This window comes from Cyprinus carpio, chromosome A6 (genome assembly GCF_018340385.1).
Source record: "Cyprinus carpio isolate SPL01 chromosome A6, ASM1834038v1, whole genome shotgun sequence".
In the NCBI taxonomy this organism is placed as follows: domain Eukaryota; kingdom Metazoa; phylum Chordata; class Actinopteri; order Cypriniformes; family Cyprinidae; genus Cyprinus; species Cyprinus carpio.
Genome location: NC_056577.1, coordinates 28,605,584 through 28,628,751, shown reverse-complemented (window position 1 = coordinate 28,628,751; position 23,168 = coordinate 28,605,584). Strand labels below are relative to the sequence as shown.

Sequence of the window (23,168 nt, the reverse complement as noted above, 5' to 3'; positions counted from 1 at the left end):
GTTTATAAATTTTTAACCGAAACCATAATGTTTGACAAAGTCAAAACTAAAACTCTTTAGTAAAGACTGCAATTTCAAAAGTCATACGATGAGTCTCTTAAAATGCAGTTAAAGCAGAAATCTCAAACATGCAACAGGAAGTCAATGACAGGTGTACTATCCATCATTTTGCTGTTACTACTAAAACAAATTAACAACATTAAAACACATTAGGCACACAATTCAGAGTACACTGAAAATGTGCTAAAGATATAGTTGAGACAAAAATTTAAACTGGCTGAAAATGTACTCAAGATGTAGATTAGTTTGTTTCTTCATCAGAACAGATTGGGAGAAATTTAAGCATCATCATTTGCTTACCAATGGATCTTCCACAGTGAATGGGTGCCATTAGAATGAGAGTCCAAACAGCTGATTAAAACATCACAGTAATCCACACCGCTGCAGTCCATCAATTTACATCTTGTGAAGCAAAAAGCTTTGTTAAAAAAAAATAAAAAATCACCAATAACTCTCTCTCCTGTGAAAGAGTCAATCCCAAATTGTCCTGTTAAATGTTTTTGCCTGTAAATGGTGCTTGATCTGTGCATAAGTTAAAAATATCTCGGGGAAAAAAATTATTTGTTTCTTACAAGCAGTTTTTTTGCTTCACAAGACGTTAATTGATGGACTGGAATCATGTGGATTACTTGTAGATTATTGTGATGCTCTTATCAGCTGTTTGGACTCTGATTCTGACGGCACCCATTCACTGCAGAGGATCTATTGATGAGCAAGTAATGTAATGTTACATTTCTCCAAATCTGTTTTATGAAGAAACAAACTTGTTTACATCTTGGATGGCCTGATGGTAGAGTAAATTTTTATCAAGTTTTTATTTTTGGGTGAATTACTCCTTTAAGTGGACAATGGAAACTAGACAAAAAAACAAACAGGACAAGAAGTTTTGGACTGGGGCTTTATTGATTTAATTTATTAAGATGCTACATAGTCCAACAAAGTTGGGGTTTCTTTATATACCATTATAGACTACTTGACTAGGAATATCAACCTTAATTATCATCTTAGAGTCATTTATTTATTTATATACATACAAAATGGTCACCTTCATGTTTACATCATATGTGAAGGTTTGGGGCACTATAATAAGGTTTAGGTATAATTACAAGCCAGCTGATTGGCTGATAGGCCCCCAAATCCCTCCCTCTCCATGGCAATCATACTCCTTGGTGAACTATACATAAACTGCAGTCCAAAAATCACTATACCCTGAACATCTCCTAAAGTTACTTACAAAGCAAAGTTTTGCCATGTGACAATACTGTAAGCTCCTCTGTTCTTCGAAATCCAATATCAGCTAAAGGTAATCAACTGAAACAAAAGCTTCTCAAGGAGGGGGGCAGAAGAGAAACATTAAAGAAAAAGACACCCCCCACAACACCAAACTATGACACAAATACATATCAGGTCACAAAATGGTCCCCTGTAGGAAGAGTCTCTTTTCTGATGCAATTTCGGTTAATTCACAAAGATCAGACCGTTGTGCATGGGAAGATGACATTCTTTATATGTAGTGCATTTTTATTACAAACAGTTCTGTGCAATAAAAGCTTTATTCATAACTTAAATCCAGACAAAACAACTAAATTAACATCAGAGGACAGCAAAGAAACAGAGGGCTCAGGAAAACAGTGCAGAAATGTCAGAAGTGTATTTTAATGCCTTATGCTGTGAGATAAACCAGTGTTGTGTACATTTCAGACCATCGACAAGGCATATTGAAGCCATGCATTTATCTGGAAATGAGGAGTAGGCTTGGCATGGCTAAAATACAGGTTACAATACTCACACGTGTCAGTTTTTAAAGGAATAGTTGGCTCAAGAATTAACATTTTGTCACCGTTTACTCCCCATCATGTTGTTCAAACCTAATTTTATTCACTTGAAACCCAAAATGAGATGCCACGCAGAATGTCCAAGCTGCTCTTTTCCATAAAAGTGAATGGGGATTTATCTTGAAAAGGGCTGAAAAGGACAACAAGAAAGCAAAAAACACCATAAATGTGATCCAAACAACATCTGCACTACATGCTGAAGTCATATGATAGCTTTGTGTGGGAAAACAGACTGAAATTTAAGCTTTTTTCCACTAATAACCTTACATTGGAGCTCTCAGATCTCAATGTATCATTTCATACAGTATGCCAACATAGAATATCATATGCAAAATAAATGTATGCAAAAATGCAAACACAAAGCTATTCATACGGCTTCAGATAACTTGGAATACAGTGCAAAAGATGTTTGGACGAGTTTTATGATTCCTGCATGGTGCATTTGCTGTTTCACAAAAAGAGCTGGAACAACATGAACATCATGACAAAATGTTAAAGTTTGGGTTAACTATACCTTTAACTACTTTTTTGTTCTTTTTTGGAGGGTAAAGTGTTTATGGACCTGATGGTAAACTCTCCTCGTGGCATCTTCAGATAGAAAGTTCATAGGGAGAGAGACCTTCAACCAGATGCATGTACATGGTGCATCAAAAGTTATGCTTAGCAGCTGCACTATTACTGTATATAATGACTTGATCAATAAATTAACTCTGGTCTACAGGCAGCAAAATAGAAACAGAGGTGTGCTAAGAGGGCCTGTAAAGGACATTTCACCTATGGAGCAGCTTAATAAAATATAAAGTAGTTTTTTTGCTCTCAACAGAGCCATGCATTCAAGCACATATCCCTTACCAAAAGAAAACGACAATAAAGAAAGGTGATTCTGATTCTGACAGGGAACACGTTTTGTGCAAAGCTTCAACGAAAGTGTGGGTTTCAGAGACGTCAGCCCCGCGCCTTACCGACAAACACAGCAGTTCACAGAGAAATATTGTTTCAAATGGTTTTTGGCGCAAAAAATGTGTTCGGTTTCACCAACACTTTCCCAGTAACAGCAGTTTGAAATATCAGTCACTAACAGTACATCTCCTCGCTGTCAATTAAAGATGTTTGAATCCCAAAAATAATCTAAGAGTCAAATTGTCACCCAAGCCACTTTGGGCGGTTTTGGCATTTGAAAGTCAATTAATGGCTGATTGCAAGTGAACATATTAAACTTGTGTGAAACGGTGATAAAAACGTGGATATTTAGTGACATTATCTGATTCGCTGAGGAACTATATGTTGAATCATAGTACGTGCTGGTACTCAAACATATCAGTCGGACTGAACGGAGGTGGATGGAAAATATAAAATGCATGTTATTTTAACAACAGTGTGACTAGGGAAGATACCAGAAGGCTTGTTTTATAATTAACCTGAAGAGTGATATACAGGCTGAACTTCAGTGAACTGCTGCTTTAATGCAGGAAGTCTGGGTATGCATAAATTAAATGCACATGTGACATTTCAAAGATGTTTAGCATTTGTATACAGACTCAATTAGACCCACTGAGAGAAAAAAAAAAAAAGTGATAAAAACATTCACTCTAACACAACTCAATCGCACATCTGGTGTTAGAAAATCCCTACAACATTGTTTAGTGGTTAAAATCTGACATTTTTTATCCGTTTGAACTTGCATCAGAAATGATTAAGGAAGAGGGGCCAGAATGACTTCACAATTTTGAGGCAAGAGCTGTGTCAGATTATTATTAGTGTGATGATTTTTTTTCTTTGCACATAACATGATGAAATTTCTTGATCCCTTTATTAATTTTACACACCTTGCTAATCCAAGACTACCCAAATGATATGGCATTCGGATTAAACGAATTCTGCATTGGTTACTTGTCTGGTTTGTTTTTGTTTCATCCGCAATGCATGCTTGTAGTGCTCCCCTCTTGGATTTTACAAGGCCAACTTGCCTACGATGACACCCACGACAAAAAACAGCACAATTAGAGCGATCACCCTGGTGCTCAGCCCCTCCTCCTTCACTCTCAGCGCTGGAGATGAGTGCGGAGCGGACATTACTGTGCTCTTCCTCATCCGCAGACCATCATCTTCCTGCTGGGGAGGGGATATGGGGGGGGGGGGAGTGGAGAGAGAGATAAAGTTAAAGATAGTTAGATGACAGAAATAAATTGGCCCTGCGCTCATCTCATTAAACAAGCAGCAGTAATGGTCCCCAGCTGCAGCTTCACACAGCGCTGATGAGTAAGACCAGGTTATCTTAAGTTCCGTCTCTCAATATGTTCAACATCCTGTGGCCGTTGTGAATTGAAACAATATGGTGAATGAGCACAAAAGTCATTAAGGTAGATCAGTATGTGTTGTTCAATGGCAGATATGTATTGTCAATACCTAGAGAGCAGGATGGCAAATATTAATACAGGGCATTTCTTGAAAAGGCACCCTGAACACTGACAAACGCACTGAAAAACTTAAAACACTATGTTTTTGGCACAAGTAATAACCAGTTTAAAGATAAGACAAAATGTCTGTAATTAAATTTAAGACAGCATTTAGAGAAAGTGCAACTTTAAATCACATGCACCAAAAATCCTGCACAAAATTACAGTTTCCACAAAAATATTAAGCAGCACAATATCAGAAAGACCATGTGACACTGAAGACTGGAGTGATGGCAGCTGGAAATTCAGCTTTGCATCACAGGATTAAATTACAGTTTAAAATGTTTTAAAATAGAAAATAAAAAACTAATAATATTTCACAATATCACTGTATTTTTGATCAAACAAATGCAGCTTCTGTGAGCATTAAGAGACTTCTTTCAGAAACATTAAAAACTGTTACCAACCCCAATCTTCTAAACTGTAGTGTATTTAATGTAATATTACTCTGACAATAGACAAAAGCATTATGTACATTTGAAAATAGAAAACAAGCATCTGATGTTTTATGACTACTGATAACATCTGTGAGAATGCAATTAGCAAACATACTCACCCTGATCTGTTTGTTCTCCTCTCGTAGCCGCTGCACCTCCGTCTGCAGTCTTTTACATTCCTCCATGATCTTCTTCACCTCTCCATCATCCAGACTGACCATGGACTTCATAGACAATGTGGATGATTCCGACTTTGAGAGACTGGAGGCTATCTTATTGCTTTCCATTTCATGCTGTGGCCACAATCAGGTTTACACGAACACCACACACACACAGAACGAATCATGAGCAAATGCATCCATAAAAGAGCCAAGAATCTGTTTTGCTTTTTAGTTTTAGGTGAGGGCGCCATGCCTGCTGTCACTGTCATTTCACACACTGCTTAGAGCTCAGTGCTAACATGAGGAAGAACATGAAAACCCATCCACTCACTGTTTTCTCATTTTCAGCGGGCATCTCAAAGACACATCTCAGCTTGGAGTCCATCAGATCCTCGGGCTTGGCGTCCTTCCACTGCATGAGAGAAGAACATCATATGTAAACACGTGCATACATATGATTATGCACCAAATAAACACCTCATGAGCTGTTTACAAACCCTAGCGACCTGCTTACATTCACAGCATTTTTAGGCTCATTCCAGACATGAAGATTTCCCGAAAGAAATGTAGCTAATAAAAAAAGTACAACAGCATATTGAAAAAAGAAAATATCAATCTACTACAATGTTTGAGTGCTACGTATTTCTCATGCATTAGCTTCACCACACACAAACTGAGCCAATTGTGGATGTTAGCTTTATTAAACTGCCCATTGAGAGAGGGTTTCAAATCAGTCATTTGTGAGGTTTCATTGTAGTTATATCTTAGAAGGTATACAACCTTTGTAGAAAGCAGACAGCGAGGCAATCACTTAGTTTTGGAGCTGAGCTTTAAAGCCATCAACAGGAATAGTAGAAATAGCTCAGGACAGCGAATAAGTAGTCAGAACTCTGCTCTACATTTTCTTTCCTGACATTTTCATAACCTATTTATCATTGCATCTGCACATGCATACACATTTTCAGCATGCTCTATTTGGGGCGTCATTCAGAAAGCTCAGAAAGAGTTGTGTTACACTTGTTTGTATTACTTGAACAGCAAACTCACACCATTTGTATCATATGGTGTTGCTCTATGCTGGGGGTTATCACAATATTATTGCTTACTGGCATTGCAGCACAATCTCTATGAAGCTTTTATATTGAAACACTAAAATAATGAAAAATACTGTTTTATGACCAGTGCTGTTATTGTTAACTAAAACTATTAAAAATAATTTCTGTTAACTGAAAAAATAAAAAAAAAATAAAAATAAAACTGAAATACATTAAAACACGAATATTAGATGAAAAATGTAAACTTAAAAAACAAACAAAAATTGGAAATGTTGTCTTGGAAACTAACTAAAATAAAATAAGTTCAAACTGAAGTACTAATATTATTAAAACTGAAATGAAAATAAAATTAAAGCTGAATAGATATATTAACAACAACAAAAAAAATTATAAAAGCGAATAAAATGACTAAAACCTAAACTAAAATTAAAATGTAAACAAAAATAAAAGCTTATTTAAAATATTAATAAACATAATAAAAGTATATAATTAATAATATATATTATACAGGCTCCATAGTGTTAATAAAAAAGGAGCATATGCAACCAAAACAAATGTTTCTGAACAAGAGAACGAGTGTAAAGCTTGAGAAAGCAGGTGGCATGGATCAGTACTCACCACTCCCTCAGTGTCGGTCATGTCAGGTGGGGCCAGCAGAGACTGTACCATGAACTTGTGTTTGCTTTTCTCATTCGGATCATAATCGAAAGGTTGCAGCATCACTGTAGATAAACAAACACAAGAACATAAATACATACTGAACAATTAATTTAGCATTTTCCAGATTTTTTTATTGGCAGGATAGTCAAAAGAGGACAGGAAATAATGGGTGGACGGAGAGGGAACCGACTTGGGAAATGAGCCAGATTCAAACCTGCGCTGCCTACATGAGCACCAAAAGCTAGGCCATGGCTCCAACACAATCTTTGCATTTTAAGGAATAAGAAAACTGTAAAACTGCATGCTATTAGTATTAGTAGGAGACAAAGGCGTCTGAACAGTCCAAATGTGATAAAATACTTGGGTGTTGAGCATTCATGTTTAACAAAAAAAGATTTAGTTATTCATTGCATATAATCCCACTACAAACATTGCTGATAAAAACTTCAGTGACCCCAGAAGGCCAATTTTTCTTACAGCTTCTAAACAGTGTTTTTCACGTTAATAATAACACATTCAGCCTTTAACTCAAACCAGGTGTCGGTGTGAGGAAGTTCACGTCTACAACAGCACCATCCGAAAGAAGGCCATGTTATTTGATGTCATTCCAACGAGCAAAAGCTAACTTAGAGCTGTTACCATGATTTCTTATGCCTGGCGTGCGAGGGCTCTGGCACGGTTGAAATCAGTATTAAAGGCCGAATTCATACCCATCGCCCTTTTTAAAAGACACAATTCAGATTCAAATGGTTCTTTTTTAACATTGGGGGTGAATGTGTGCGTAATTTCGGAAAACTACCGCTAAGTTTCATTAAAAACAAATGATCTCTTAATTTCAAAGACTCTCTTAGATGTGGCTACTACTGCAGAGCACACAGAAGGTGCACGCCAACTCCCCCGCGAGTTAAAAACCTCACTCTGGTTTTGTGTGCCATTATGGCAATCAAGCACCGTTGACATTGCAAACTGAAAACAGACGGCTGAGACAGATTGGGAATGTACGGTTTCGTCAGTCCCAATCTTTTCGACTACACTTGAAAGAACAGTGTTTCACCATCAGCATCAAGGGAGTATTTTTACACGTATCTACAGAGGAAGAGGGTTTAAATGAGTCTTGACATGGCTTTATTTGTACAGCTCACATCATTAATATTTCTGTGAAAAAAAAACATTGGACTGAGCAAATATTCAGATTTCTCACACGTAACTGTTGCTATCCTTGACTCAAGAAATCTGTTTTAGTTCAAACTATGATTTGTCGTTGATGGTAGCGATGTTATATTATTATATGGACATATAGGCTTTGTTCACACTGCATATAAATCTGTTTTGTTGTCAAAGTCAATGTTTAGAACCAACTGTCCACACTGTCATTTTGTGAGCAATGAAATCTGTGATCTGTTTGTTTCACCAAAATTGTTGTCATTCATTATCTGATTTATCTACACTCCTATTTAAAAAAGTTTGTGAAAGAACTTTTATTCAGCAAGGACACATTTCATTGATCAAAAGGGACAGTAAAAACATATATAGTTACAAAATACTTCCATTTCAAACAAATGCTGTTCTCTGGAACTTTGAACTCAACAAAGAATTCTGACAAAAATGTATCACAGTCCCTGAAAAAAATATATAACATTAATAATGATAATAAATGTTTTTTAAGCAACATGAATGTTTCAGAATGATTTCTGAAGGATCATGTGACACTGAAGACTGGAATAATGATGCAGAAAAGCCAGTTTTGCATCACAGGAATAAATTACATTTTAAAATATATTTAAAGAGAAAATAGTTATTTTATGATATTTTACAATATTACTGTTTTACTGTATTTTTGATCCAATGAATGCAGCCTTGGTGCGCATAAAAGACTTTTTATAAAAAAAAAAAAAAAAAAAAAAAATATTATATATATATATATATATATATATATATATATATATATATATATATATATATATATATATATATATATATATATATATATATATATATATATATAAAAAATTAAATTGAAAAATTGTACCAAGTCCAATCTTTTGAACTGTACTGTAGTGTATATGGCGTAATATGCACATCACAATCCAAATGACAAAAAAACCCTTACTGTTTAGACTGAAACAATTAAATGCAATTAGACCTAAAACCACATGTGAATTTGAAAAAAAAAACAGATTTCCTGTGTTTTTCAAATGTTCAGACTACAAATAACTGATTAGACTTGAGTCAGACACACCAAAAAAATCTAATTTTTGCTGCCTGTCTAAACAAAGCTGGAGACTATATAATAAAATGGGTGGCTCCATGCTGACTGTGACTGACAGTTCTTTCTGGCAGTTCAGTACTGACACAATCCAACACGAGCAAGGCAGTGATTTAATGATTATTAAAGGAGGAGAGCATTCCTTCTTTAACAAAGAACATCTTTATGTGATGCTTAAACGTGCAAAATATGGAAAAGGTTAGCCTGAAGATGGTTGAAAAATTACAAGAAACACAAAAGATAAAAAACAACAACCAATGCAATGTATTTAGAATGAATCTGATTATGTTTTGCCATTTAATGTGATTAACCTGATAAACATTAACACACGTGCAATGTAGAAAGTTAAAGGGATAGTTCACCCAAAAATGAAAATTATGTCATTAATGACTCACCCTCATGTCGTTCCAAACCCGTGAGACCTCCGTTCATCTTCGGAACACAGTATAAGATATTTTAGATTTAGTCCGAGAGCTTTCTGTCCCTCCATTGAGAATGTATGTACGGTATACTGTCCACGTCCAGAAAGGTAATAAAAACATCTGCAAAGTAGTCCATGTGACATCAGAGGTTCCGTTTTTTGAAGCATCGAAAATACATTTTGGTCCAAAAAATATCAAAAACTACTACGACTTTATTCAGCATTGACTTCTCTCCCGGGTCTGTTATGAGCGCGTTCACAACACTGCAGTTTAGTGATATCCGGTTCGCGAACGAATCACTCGATGTAACCGGATCTTCTTGAACCAGTTCACCAAATCGAACTGAATCGTTTGAAACGGTTCGCGTCAACAATAAGCATTAATCCACAAATGACTTAAGCTGTTAATTTTTTTAACATGGCTGACACTCCCTCTGAGTTCAAATAAACCAATATCCCGGAGTAATTCATTTACTCAAACAGTACACTGACTGAACTGCTGTGAAGAGAGAACTGAAGACCGAGCCGAGCCAGATAACGAACGAAACATTGACTCGTTCTCGAGTCAAGAACCGGTTGCATCGGTTTTCGGATCACCGGTAGTGATGGGAAATTCTGTTCTTTTCCGCGAACCAGTTCTTTCGGACAGTTTGATTCAATAAACTACTTGCCGAAAAAAATCCACCAACCATTTCTCTCTCGATCGACGTAATGACTTCATTGCCGATGATTGCCATTGATTCAAGCCTTCGGTTAACCCGCGCTCATAACATTAGCACAGAATCAGTTCAGAATCAATCACCAAAAGAACCAGCTCGGTTCAGACGCGCTGTGTGTCAGTATGCTTCACGCTGAATCACGCATGCGCAGTATCATCAGCTCCTCGCTTCTCGAACCGGACGCGTCCGACAGAAAACGGTTCTTGACTCAAGAACGAGTCAATGTTTCATTCGTTATCTGGCTCGGTTCAGTCAGTGTACTGTTTGAGTAAATGAATTACTCCGGGATATTGGTTTATTTGAACTCAGAGGGAGTGTCAGCCATGTTAAAAAAGTTAACAGCTTAAGTCATTTGTGGATTAATGCTTATTGTTGACGCGAGCCGTTTCAAATGATTCAGTTCGATTTGGTGAACTGGTTCAAGAAGATCCGGTTACATCGAGTGATTCGTTCGCGAACCGGATGTGCTGTGAACGCGCTCATAACAGACCCGGAAGAGAAGTCAATGCTGAATAAAGTCGTAGTTTTTGATATTTTTGGACCAAAATGTATTTTCGATGCTTCAAAAAATTCTAACGGACCCTCTGATGTCACATGGACTACTTTGAAGATGTTTTTATTACCTTTCTGGACGTGGACAGTATACCGTACATACATTCTCAATGGAGGGACAGAAAGCTCTCGGACTAAATCTAAAATATCTTATACTGTGTTCCGAAGATGAACGGAGGTCTTACGGGTTTGGAACGACATGAGGGTGAGTCATTAATGACATAATTTTCATTTTTGGCTGAACTAACCCTTTAAGGATTGTTCATGTCCAGAAAGGCCCTTCTGAATCTCCTTTTTGTTTTGAAACCACGTTTGGCACCATTTCTGTCTTTTACACAACTTTTGTGAGTTGTCTGCACATGCTGTTCTTTCTTGTATTCTTAGAAGATAACTATTTCTAAATCACACTGAGCTTGTGTGGACAACGGCATAAAATGGTTTCCCTGGACAATGTGAATTCAAGCGATGATAAAAACTACAACAAAACACCTGACTGCAGACAATCATTCCTCTGCATAATTAACTGGATCCCTGGAGATAAAACACGAACAAGGCTATTAATTATGAAACATGACCTCTGATTCCCCTCGGGAAAAACTGTGAAGCTTTAATAGAGAGAGGGAGAAGGTGTGAGGAAATCCAGACAACATTAATGGTTTGGAAAAACGCACATTACTTGCTAATTTCCAAAGGTTCTGAGTCACAGAAAGGTATTAACAAGTATAATAATTTTAATATAATAATATATAAAATAATATTATAAAAATATAATTAGAATAAATTAAATAAATTATAATTATTAATTTATTAGACAGACACACAGGATTAAAATAGGATTAAAAGATAGACTTAAAATGCTTCAGATCTATTTAAAAAATATTAAACTGAAAACTATCTTCAAATATGTCAGCAAGATAAGAGTTCTGACATTTTATCATAAGAAATTACATAAAAGTATATTAAAATACAATTATAATTATTACTATACTGCAGAATTTTTTAGACATACAGAAAAAAACAAAATACATTTTCTGTTAAAGTCACGCTAGTCAAACCTATTTTCTGTTGTAACTAACACCGTGTTACAATCACAATTACCAGTAACCCCAAATATTCTTTCACATTTTGACATTTCACTTAGTGCAGATAAAAATAAAAACACATTTTGCTGCTAGTCAAATAAAGTCATACAAGCATTACATAAGTGTGAAATTTTTAGATGCGTTTCCGACGTGAACTCAACAGAAGTAGAGTTTCTGCAATCATAACAGATTTGTGTGGGATTCAGAGCTTGAAGTTGTTGTTTTTGAACTGTCGACAAATAACTTCAGAACCCAGACTGACAGTGATGTCTGAGAACGGATGGAGACAAGAGGCTCATCTCACAGATCTGGATACGAGTCAAAAACACATTAAGCGAAATCCATTGTGTATCCGCTGCGGTAAACACGCCAGGGACGAGTTAGCCTGTCACTGATTCAAATAGCAGTCAAGGAAAACGGTGTGAGTCAGAGCTATTGTACATATTGACAGGGACCAGGCATCTCACCATGGAGAGAAATCCCAAAACATTGGAATCAACATGGAATAATGAGAGCAATTTAAGAACGTCCATGAGATTCCAAAAGGCTCTGAGATTTCAAAGGAGTTGAGTTATTAGGAAAACTCTCAAAGGTCTCAGACACCAACAACTGTTGTTACAAAAATATCTCTTGGTTATGTAAAGGCTTCCGTCATGCACAAAGAGCAGTTGGGTAATAGATATAAAGGTGCTGCTACAGAAACATCTCCTTCATTTTGCCAACCACAGTATCTCACAGGAGATGCGTGTACTCCAACATCTTCATTTATCTGAATAAAATCAATCTATTCTCAACTTTGCCGCATTGATGGACACAGAAACATCTTATCATAAAGTTACTGTTGCTCACATCACCGACACTGAAAAAAAAAAAAAAAAAAAAAAAAAAAAAGATTCCGGTTTTTGGTTGTTTTATTGCTAATAATCTGCAAATGTGCCTTCAAATCAGTGTTACTTTAGTATTATTTATAGAATTTTATAGTATGTATTATTATTTGGAATTAGATTTATTTTCATATTTTAAGTTTTCATTTTAATTTGTTAAATTAATATATACAGGTGAAACTAAAAAAACGAGAAAAACTTAAAAAATTTAATTAATTCAACTAATTCAACTAAAATTCTGAAACTCGTGTATTTAATAAATTCAATGCACACAGACTGAAGTAGTTTAAGTCTTTGGTTCTTTTAATTGTGATGATTTTGGCTCACATTTAACAAAAAACCCAACAATTCACTATCTCAACAAATTAGAATACTTCATAAAACCAATTAAAAAAAAACATTTTTAGTGAATTGTTGGCCTTCTGGAAAGTATGTTCATTTACTGCACATGTACTCAATACTTGGTAGGGGCTCCTTTTGCTTTAATTACTGCCTCAATTCGGCGTGGCATGGAGGTGATCAGTTTGTGGCACTGCTGAGGTGGTATGGAAGCACAGGTTTCTTTTACAGTGGCCTTCAGCTCATCTGCATTTTTTGGTCTCTTGTTTCTCTTTTTTCTCTTGACAATACCCCATAGATTCTCTATGGGGTTCAGGTCTGGTGAGTTTGCCAGTCAAGCACACCAACACCATGGTCATTTAACCAACTTTTGGTGCTTTTGGCAGTGTGGGAAGGTGCCAAATCCCACTGGAAAATGAAATCAGCATCTTCATAAAGCTGGTCAGCAGAAGGAAGCATGAAGTGCTCCAAAATTTCTTGGTAAACGGGTGCAGTGACTTTGGTTTTCAAAAAAGACAATGGACCAACACCAGCAGATGACATTGCATCCCAAATCATCACAGACTGTGGAAACTTAACACTGGACTTCAAGCAACTTGGGCTATGAGCTTCTCCACCCTTGCTCCAGACTCTAGGACCTTGGTTTCCAAATAAAATACAAAACTTGCTCTCATCTGAAAAGAGGACTTTGGACCACTGGGAAACAGTCCAGTTCTTCTTCTCCTTAGCCCAGGTAAGACGCCTCTGACATTGTCAGTGGTTCAGGAGTGGCTTAACAAGAGGAATACGACAACTGTAGCCAAAGTCCTTGACACGTCTGTGTGTGGTGGCTCTTGAGGCCTTGACCCCAGCCTCAGTCCATTCCTTGTGAAGTTCACTCAAATTCCTGAATCGATTTTGCTTGACAATCCTCATAAGGCTGCGGTTCTTTCGGTTGGTTGTGCATCTTTCTTTTCCACTCAACATTCTGTTAACATGCTTGGATACAGCACTCTGTGAACAGCCAGCTTCTTTGGCAATGAATGTTTGTGGCTTACCCTCCTTGTGAAGGGCAACAATTATCTTCTTCATGACAATTATCATATCACCAATCATCCCCAAGACTATTTAACCAAACTAACAAAACATAGAGACCATTTTGAAAGCTCAGAAAACCTTTGCAGGTTTTTTGAGTTGATTAGCTGATTGGCATGTCACCATATTCTAATTTGTTGAGATAGTGAATTGGTGGGTTTTTGTTAAATGTGTGCCAAAATCATCACAATTTAAAGAATCAAAGAATTAAACTACTTCAGTCTTTGTGTACTGAATTTATTTAATACATGAGTTTCACAATTTGAGTTAAATTACTGAAATAAATTAACTTTTCCACGACATTCTAATTCATTGAGATGCACCTGTATATAATATAAATATCTTTGCAACAAGTGTGCTTTGGTATTGGTATTTGCATTGGTAGAGTTGGGGCATAGCTTTAAAGACTTCATTTATTGTGAATAACATCAAAAATACAAATGATTTTACCAGAGACGTTGATCGAGGTTCCGGCATCAATCACTCCGCTGTTTGGCCGCACACAGTATCGGCGCGGTGCAGTCGTCTTTACTTTAAAGCACACATTTCTGTCTGTGGGATTAGCAAGCTTTAGGGTGGTGGCCACCACATCTGTAAATGGACCTGAGGGGAGAAAAAGAGGACATTACTGTACATTCAAAACACACTGAAATGATTTTAGGGTGTTCAGTGTGATTGTTAGCGCATTGCTTTTCAGTTTCTAGGGTGTGCTGGGTGGTGGCTTACTGCAAAAATATCTCAAACTGATCAAGAGCAATATCTGCAGCCAGACTGCTCTAAGTGTCCACATCGATTTACAACTTATAACCGATTTCACCCCACCTAGACATAATGTTTCAAGACAAATCAAATTAGTGGCACATTTCAAAATTTAGCGATTCATCAAAGGCCAAAAGACCAGAGTACTGTTCTCAACTCTGGCACTCGCTTTACACTGCGGCAAAGAATAAGGGTGATTTTCGGGAAAATAGAACAAACTGAATTTGTTCTGCCAAAGGCTGATGCTAATCAGTCCACATCACAGAATCAATATATTAAAATATGTGGTGATAAACAGAGAGTGGAGACCTGAAAACAATATGGTGACAGAGAGAAGACTGATATCAAAATCTTGGGGTCAGTAAAATTTTGAATGTTTTTGAATGAAGTCTCTTGTGCTCACCAAGGCTGCATTTATTTGATCAAAAACACAGTAAAAAGGAATATTCTGAAATATTATTACAATTTTAAATAACTGCTTTCTATTTTAATATATTTTACTCCTGTGACACACAAAGCTGAATTTCCAGCATCATTACTCCAGTCCTCAGTGTCACATGATCCTTCAGAAATCATTCTAATATACTGTTTTGATGCTCAAGAAACATTTATTACTCTTATCAGTGTTGAAAATGGTTGTGCTGCTCAATATTTTTGTGGAAACTGTGATACTTTTTTAAAAGTATTTTTTGATAAAGAAAAAGTCCAATAGAACAGCATTAGAACAAAAATGTCTTCTGATTAACCAAAAACATCCTTGGAAATAAGTATTCATTTCTTACAGACCAATCTTTTGAGCAGTAGTGCATTTTGCACTGCAATTTAACTTAAAAGGATTTAATAAACTGACCCTAGTTAGCCAATTCCTGATAAAAATCAAGTAGCATCCGACATCTTTTTGCATGTTTCACCTGGAAATAATTTTGTCTCGTTTTAACATTAAATCAGTGCTCAATCATTTCTAATCAAAACGAGCTGAAAGATCAAAATGTTGATATGGCTGTTCAGGACATGTTTTCTTCTGTTAAAACAAAGAAAAAAGGAATAAAAATATAGAAAAACAAATACATTTAATAATACTATAAGTACGTTTGTAGCAACACCATAAAAAATCTGAAGTCCAAGGATAACCCTGATAGATTTGTTTACCCACAGCTAAATTCTGAGAAATTGATAACATATGATATGACATTAAATTGAAAGTTTTGAGTGGCAAATTATTTGGTTTCCCCTTCATGGTGCAGTGGTTTCTGCTCAAACAGGAAGAGTAGATAAAATCTCTGACCATCAAAGATGAGTTATGCTGCCAAGATTTTGTCTCATTCATAAAGATTACTTTTTCTTCTAATGTATTAAAGTCAACATAAAACAGCATAATTTACAAAATTTTTAAATCCATGATGTGACAACATATTTCCATGTGAAACAGGATTTTCATTTTACATTTTGACGATCGATTACAAAGGTAAACAGTTAGATTGTGCCCAACATAACCACAAATGTTTATAAAGTAAATCAGGTCATTTCTGATTCCACGTTGACTTTATACATGCTAGTTCAGTCTCAAACAACGCCACACATCAAGTATACCACACCTCATCTGAGTTCATTCTATTAAACCAGTTCAATTATTGAGAGGCTGTGACACTTGAAACCCATAGTGAGCCTTATGTTGTTTAAGCCTTTATGCTCTGTGTTACAGACGAAAAGACGCAGATGAACTAAGCGTCTTTAAAACCTTAATAGAGAGACAAACATTGCACAAGGCCTAACAATGGACTGTCCTGGCCAAAAGCCTTACACTTCATGTCATTCGTACAGACCTATATGGACTGGAGAAACTGATACAGTTAGGGTCATTGCAGAAAAGCATTTTTCTTTCTTTCATAACATCGCTGATCAATACCAACTGCCTAAAAGGAACAAAAAATTAAATTTATGAAGATGATAAGGATAGACATTTTGAGTATTAAATAAAAATAGAAGAAAACGAAGTGTGGGAGTATACTTACAATATCCATATCTATTATGTATTTAATTTTAATGCTTTTAACTTTGTGTAGATATTTAAAGATGTCCCTCTTTAAGCATGACTGTTGAAATGAAATGGTAACACTTTCCAGTAAGACTCCATTTGTACATAACTAGGTTGATAAAAGCTGTTGAAGTATAGTTCCTTGTTAGAGTGGTAATTTCAGCATTTACTAATACACTTTTAAATTTTAAAGTTACTTCTGAAATATGATATCTTTAATGATCAATATTTAATTAATAATAAAAACTGTATTCATTTACAAAGTATGATTCAGTACTGTTTTTTTTTAATAGTAAAGCACTGTTTTAGTTTTAGTTCAGTATCCATTTTATCAGTTGATTAATTGGTATCGGCCAGTGTGGTCCAACCTAGCTATCGGTATCGATATAATCCACTATCGGTCGACCTCTAAAAAGTGTGAAAAAAAACAAGTATGACTTACAGAAAATTTTTTAAGTTAAATGAACAATATGCAGTTATAAAGTAAAAAGATAAGATTAAAAAAAAAAAAAAAAAAAAAAAAAAAAAAATATATATATATATATATATATATATATATATATATATATATATATATATATATATATATATATATATATATATCTAAAAATATACAAAAAAATAAAAAAATTGCAGCTATTGAGTAATGCATACTATACCTACATATTACTTAAAGCCATGTAGTCTCATTAAAGGCATTCATGTTTTTTTCTTAAGAGGATCCCCAGTTTGACCTCCAGAGTCAGACTGAGTTTCAAGAAAGTTCTAGGATATTCTGCAGACACAAAACATGTTCATTTGAGAACCTTAAAAAAAATCATTGTAAACATCATTTACTGTTGAAGAAGTTTTTCTGCCAAACAAGGTACAGCGGCGGAAAAGCCTCGAGCGATTTTGCGTGCCTTTCGTACGGCTTGGAAATACCCAACACATCTGTCTGCAGTAACGCAGCATTCATCTGCACGGAGAGATATTTGGCATCCGCACGTGTGCAGATGTGACTCGTCTTTCCAACTCGGCATTTAAACATCTGCCTCTCATTTACACCCTGCTTTATAGCCCTAAAACATATTTATTACAGGACCATTTCATGATCATTATAATAATTCAGTTATCCAAGGTCTGAATCAATGAGCACTTATGTAATTTCGCCACGTAGGTCAAGGTATTATTAGGCCAAAAAGGTGCAGCCCTGCTAAATCAAACAGACGTCACAGTATTTTAACAGCTTTGACACATTACTACTACAACTGGGTCACCTTAAAATCTCAGAGGGATCAAACCACCTTTTATACTTCCCAAAATCACATATAATTATTGGCTGGGGCTACTTCCTGATCCCCACAGATGAGTCTCAGCTTCAGACACTTTAAATAAAAAGTGGCATTCCTTGATGGTTGGGTTATTGTTACCTGAAGTTACTTGCTACTCAAGAGCACCACTGACTTTTTAATCAAGTGTATTGGTAAGTGGAATTGTATAAGTGGAATTTGAGGCAGGAGGCGTGGCCTAATTTTTATTTGAATGAGAAATTTGCTGTGGGTCCTTCATGGCGAACGACCCATTCTAGCAGCCTCCTGAGCGGGAAAAAAGCAATGTCCAGTGCTGAGAACTAAATAAATTGTACCTCATTTATAAAACATAAGCCTGCAACTGTGCTTTGGACTACACCTAACAACTACAGAGTGGATTTGAGATCTCCACAGCTTTGTTAGAATGCCTTAATGTAAAGATGGCAAAATTATGTTTTTTTGTTTATTATGCTGCAAAATTATTGATTAAATTATGGCTATGAATTTAATGCTCATCTTATAATTATTCAATTAAATTATTTACAATTATTTTATGCATGCATTAAATCAGGCCGAATTAAATACAAGTAACAGAAGATGCATGCATTCAGAGAAAAATTTGCATTCAGAAGGTTGCATTTCTAAAAACTGTACATTTTACAACTTCACACAGTCAGCCACAAAACGTTCAGGGTACAAGATGCTGAGGAAAAAAATGCTGAGACCTGAGATGCTTGTCCAATGTCAGGAAAATGATATATCAGGGCTCCAGACAAAAACAAAAATCACTTAAGGAGCCAGTTAAGGAGCCATTGGTTCCTATAAGAAACAAAAAAGGCGCCAAATTATTTTAAGTGCCACAGAATAAATGTGTTTGATTTATTTATCTATTTTAAACACCTTAACATAACAGTCATACTGTCATGTGTTAATCCATCTTGTAGATGTTCTGGGTTAAGGTTCATTTAAAGTGGGAATTAAACATCTTTCCCAACTTGAGAATTATACAGTCACAAAGAACTGTTTATTACACAGAATATATGGCAATATCATGGACCATAACTATGTCAGCATCACTTGGCCATTGAGTGTAGCATCCAGTCTGTTTTTCTTAATTAGTAACATACAGTTATATAGGAGGTGTTGAAATTTATCTTTAGCTCTTCGCATTCTTTCTTATTACGTTCAACAGGTAAAGTAAAAATACAAATATGCAATATAGCGCATATATTTAGCAAAATTTTCATTTTTATAGTTATTTTTTTGTTTTTTCTAGCTGACTATTGAGCTTGGATGCCAAATGGTTGTTCTGAGGTAAATCTACTGTTATGTGGCATTGTTTACAGGCTTTAAATGTTTTCCGCAGTTTGAAACACTAAATGAGCAATAATGAGATGAGAAAAATGCAAAAAAAATTATATATATATATAAAAAAAAAGTATTTTGATTATTCTAGTGTATCACATTCACTGTCTGAAACACAAACAAACAAAAAAATTAAATATAGCAGATCTAAAAACCTGTCAGAGGAAAAAAGCTGGACAATAACCTCAGGCAACAATTTCCCTGTAAATCTGCACTACCCTTTGAATCAGGACTATTTTAGAGAAGCATTTTGAAACTGCCCATGTTCCACAGTGGAACGACTGCCACTGCACATCTTCCTCAATTTTAGTCAAACCAAAATGAAGCCTAGAAGAAAATGACACTATTCCCAGCATACACTTGATTTAATCAACATAAATAAGCATTCACAATAAATGAGCAACACTTGAAACAGGGTTGCAGTCACTTTCAAAGATATTAGCATTAACCAATAGCCCTCATGGCATAGGAGACATCAGTTGAAAAAGTCGTTTCCGAGGAATCATACATGGTAACATTATTGCTCAACAAGAAAGATCTAAGCAATAAAAAGAAAACTAAGCAATAAAAAGGTGCAATGGTTACATACTCATTAGAGTCTCAACTTTTATAAAGAATATCTCTTTGGATTTGAGACTTTAGTCTTTGCAACTTTGCACAGATCTTCTTTATTCACCAAGAGATTGTAACACTCCAAAGAGAAAGGAAAATTTGAAATCGCATCATATGCGACCCCTTTAAGGGTGAGTAAATTTCATTTTGGAGTAAACTATCCCTTTAAGTTGTGCATCAACAAGGGAAGATCACATGAGAGTTGTCAGTACCTCCGCAGCATTCTGATTGGCTGGTTATCCTGTCAATGTGATAATGCCACCTATAATATTCACAAACTATCTGCAAATCAGCCTGAACGGGTCATTCTAGTGGAATCGGACAGCCTAATAACATACCCACAAAGACATTTGTGGAAGTGGCGGTTTAAACATGTCTACTTCTATGCCTGAAACCATTGTTAAACCTGAAGTGTTTACAGAGGATTTATTGACTAATGGACTGGTTAATACTAGCAATTATCGATTGTTGTAGTGAAGAGGAAAAATACATACACATTACACAATGAAACTCAAGTGAGTTGAGATGAAACAGATTTAGAAACTGATCTGTAGTAGATGTAATGGATTATTGAAAAATAAAAAACGTAGGGCGGGGACTTGGTTCATTAATTAAATGTTGATTGGATTGTGAAATGTGGGTGTTGCACTCATAAATGGAGGCAGATGAATGTAAGCTTACAGCTAAATCATGTTTAAATGTGTTAAAATACAATATATACATGTATGAATTTTTCACAATTTGATCAATAATATGCATTTAGAAAGCATTCCAACTTCAATAAATAATAGGCCTATGATATAAATATACAACAATATAGCACTGGTCTGTTGTCAATAGTAATTGTTGATGCCGATACCTTTTACCCTGAAACGGGGTAAACATTAAATAGCACATGAACCTACATGTATGGACTAAAAGTCCCAAACCTTCTCATTTCAAAAGTCTATGAAATGCAAGTTTGAAAGAAACATCAGTTGTTTTTACAAAAAAACCAAAATAAGTTATTTCACCACATAATGATATCCATGTCAGGTGGAACTATGAACCATGGCAGTAAAATAATAGTACAAGTGTTAGATTTGTCTCACTGGTGCCAGAGACTTCCAGACTGGGAACAGCTTCAAGGTAGGTGTCAATGTTGCCATGTTTTGCTAGGTATGCTACCAATTCTGACAAAATCAGCCAAAAACAATCAACTTGCCTCACCGAAAGAAGCCAAAATACATTTACAATTAATCGATTTACAATTACAATTCCATCTGTTTCACAGCCGCAAATATTTAGATCACCTCTCAAAAGAATAAAACAAAGGTATGTGAACAAAATCCAAGTTTTGGCCATTTGCAATCCATATTAAGCACCGCGGCAATATTTCAATCAAACAGTGCGTCAAACGTTGTAAAACACTTAAAGGTGCTGTATGTAACATTTTGACTCTGCTTAAGCATAAAAATATCATAATATGTTTGCAGATATTTAAAAAACATGCTTAGTTAAATACTTGTTTATCTGAAAAACAATGCTACAGTCAGTTATTCTCCTTTGAAAATGTGCGTTCTGGGCCGGAGTGTCGGTCTCTGTTTTGGTTTGTGAAACCAGCCCACTGCCAGTTTACCCAATTGTATTTCAGGTCCCCGGGTTGCTAGCTGGCAGAAAACACAGCATATTTCATTTCATTCATCGTCAAGTGCGCTCTTTCATGTCGTCAATCTGGCAACCTACTTGTGCGTCAAGTCTGAGGAGGAGGGGCCGTGGTGAAAAAATGGTTCATATGCTTGTCTGAACAAAATATACATCATCAATAAGGTGTTTACTGAATTTCACCCTTTAATATCTGCATTTTACTACTTAATGCAAACTGCATAAAATTAACTGACGGTCAGTGGAGCAAAGCTTCGTTTGGCCCTCCAGGTGGGCGTTCCTATGAGTGTGACGTCACGTGACAACTATCAATAGAAAGCAATAAAAGTTTTTCAGTTAGTGCGTTTTCAGCTTGTTTACTTTCATATAAAAATGTGGCATGCAGTTTCTTGAAACTGGTATAAAACATCATTCAATGTAAATGGCGATAATCGCAATTAATAATCGCAATTAACGTTTAAAGGGAATAATCGACTATTCTGATTTTGTCATAATCGTGCAGCCCTACCTCATAATAAACCACAACAGCCCAATTTTTATAAGCGACTCTATTTAAAAATCTAATGCAACGTCGCTAATAATAAGCGGACCTGGCAACACCGGTCTCACCGCTTCATACTAACCGAATTAACCGGCCACCAACAGAGCATGTATCTCAAGGCCTAAAACAGGCTAGCTCTAGCTAACGTGCTTGTCAGTCTTCTGCTAAACCTAGTGAGACTTGATTTACCCTTTGCTCTTTCACATGAAGGACATTTGATGTCATTCAAATAAGAGTCTGGAGTCGAAAACGATTCAGCATTACGGCGCTGCGCCATAATTATTATTATTAAGTTACAAGGACTGAGGCCTGTCAGAAACGCCATCTCACCGCCTCCTGCTGCCCCTAACCCCTAAATAAACACGTCGGTCGACCCCCCCCTCTGTGTGCCGGGCGTTATAGCCGTTAGTTCACGGCCGTGTCAGTCTCTCAGCTCACCTCGGAACCTCAGTTCGTGCTGCGGTTCTAGAAGCAGGACCTGCTCTGGCCTGGCCATCTCCCACTGCGCTTCAAACGCGTCGACTGCTGCGCTGACGTCCGCTCGAACTGACGCTGACGGGCTTAACGGCTGAGACTGTCGATGAGGACTTCTGTTACATTTATTGAAATAAAAACTCCACAAGGCAGTGGAAATAGCTGAGTGTTACCCGATCCACCAGCGGCTGTTGTGATGCAGCAGGAAGAGAGGCTGGCCGTGACGTCACTGCCCCTGCAGTATGCACTGAGTAGTGGCGACTGATGTGAGCCGAAGGGTGAGGGTGGGCGTGGTCTTTATGGCTCATCTGTCTTCAACCATGTCATGGAAATGTTAAGGTAACTTTGCAGTGGCATAGTCACATATGTGCATAATATATTAACATACCATGACGACTAAAGAAAATGCTTATATTTTCAATTTTTATAATTAAAAAGTTTGTAT

At 36.1% G+C, this 23,168-nt stretch overlaps 1 protein-coding gene across 2 annotated transcripts; it reads right to left on the bottom strand.

Moving 5' to 3' along the window:
- Positions 1-941: 941 nt before the first annotated feature.
- On the bottom strand, positions 942-22,979 carry LOC109091591 (VAMP (vesicle-associated membrane protein)-associated protein B and C). 2 transcript variants are annotated; one of them, XM_042758878.1, is made up of 6 exons: positions 22,688-22,979; positions 14,452-14,604; positions 6,623-6,726; positions 5,281-5,361; positions 4,908-5,081; positions 942-4,004 (listed from the first exon to the last, which is right to left on the bottom strand). In XM_042758878.1, the coding sequence occupies exons 1-6, from the start codon at positions 22,743-22,745 to the stop codon at positions 3,846-3,848; spliced, it is 729 nt and encodes a 242-aa protein (XP_042614812.1). In that variant the 5' UTR covers positions 22,746-22,979; the 3' UTR covers positions 942-3,845. The 2 variants fall into 2 exon arrangements, with proteins under 2 accessions (XP_042614812.1, XP_042614811.1); XM_042758877.1 differs by having other exon boundaries at positions 942-4,007; positions 22,688-22,976.
- Between the last annotated feature and the right edge of the window lie 189 nt (positions 22,980-23,168).

Coding starts and splice junctions, on each gene's coding strand:
- LOC109091591 (XM_042758877.1), bottom strand. CDS start 22,745: ATGGCCAGGCCAGAGCAGGTCCTGCTTCTAGAACCGCAGCACGAACTG. Junction 6,727..14,451: donor AACCTCGATCAACGTCTCTG/GTAAAATCATTT, acceptor GTTTATCTACAG/TGATGCTGCAACCTTTCGAT. Junction 5,082..5,280: donor CCGCTGAAAATGAGAAAACA/GTGAGTGGATGG, acceptor TTGTGGCCACAG/CATGAAATGGAAAGCAATAA.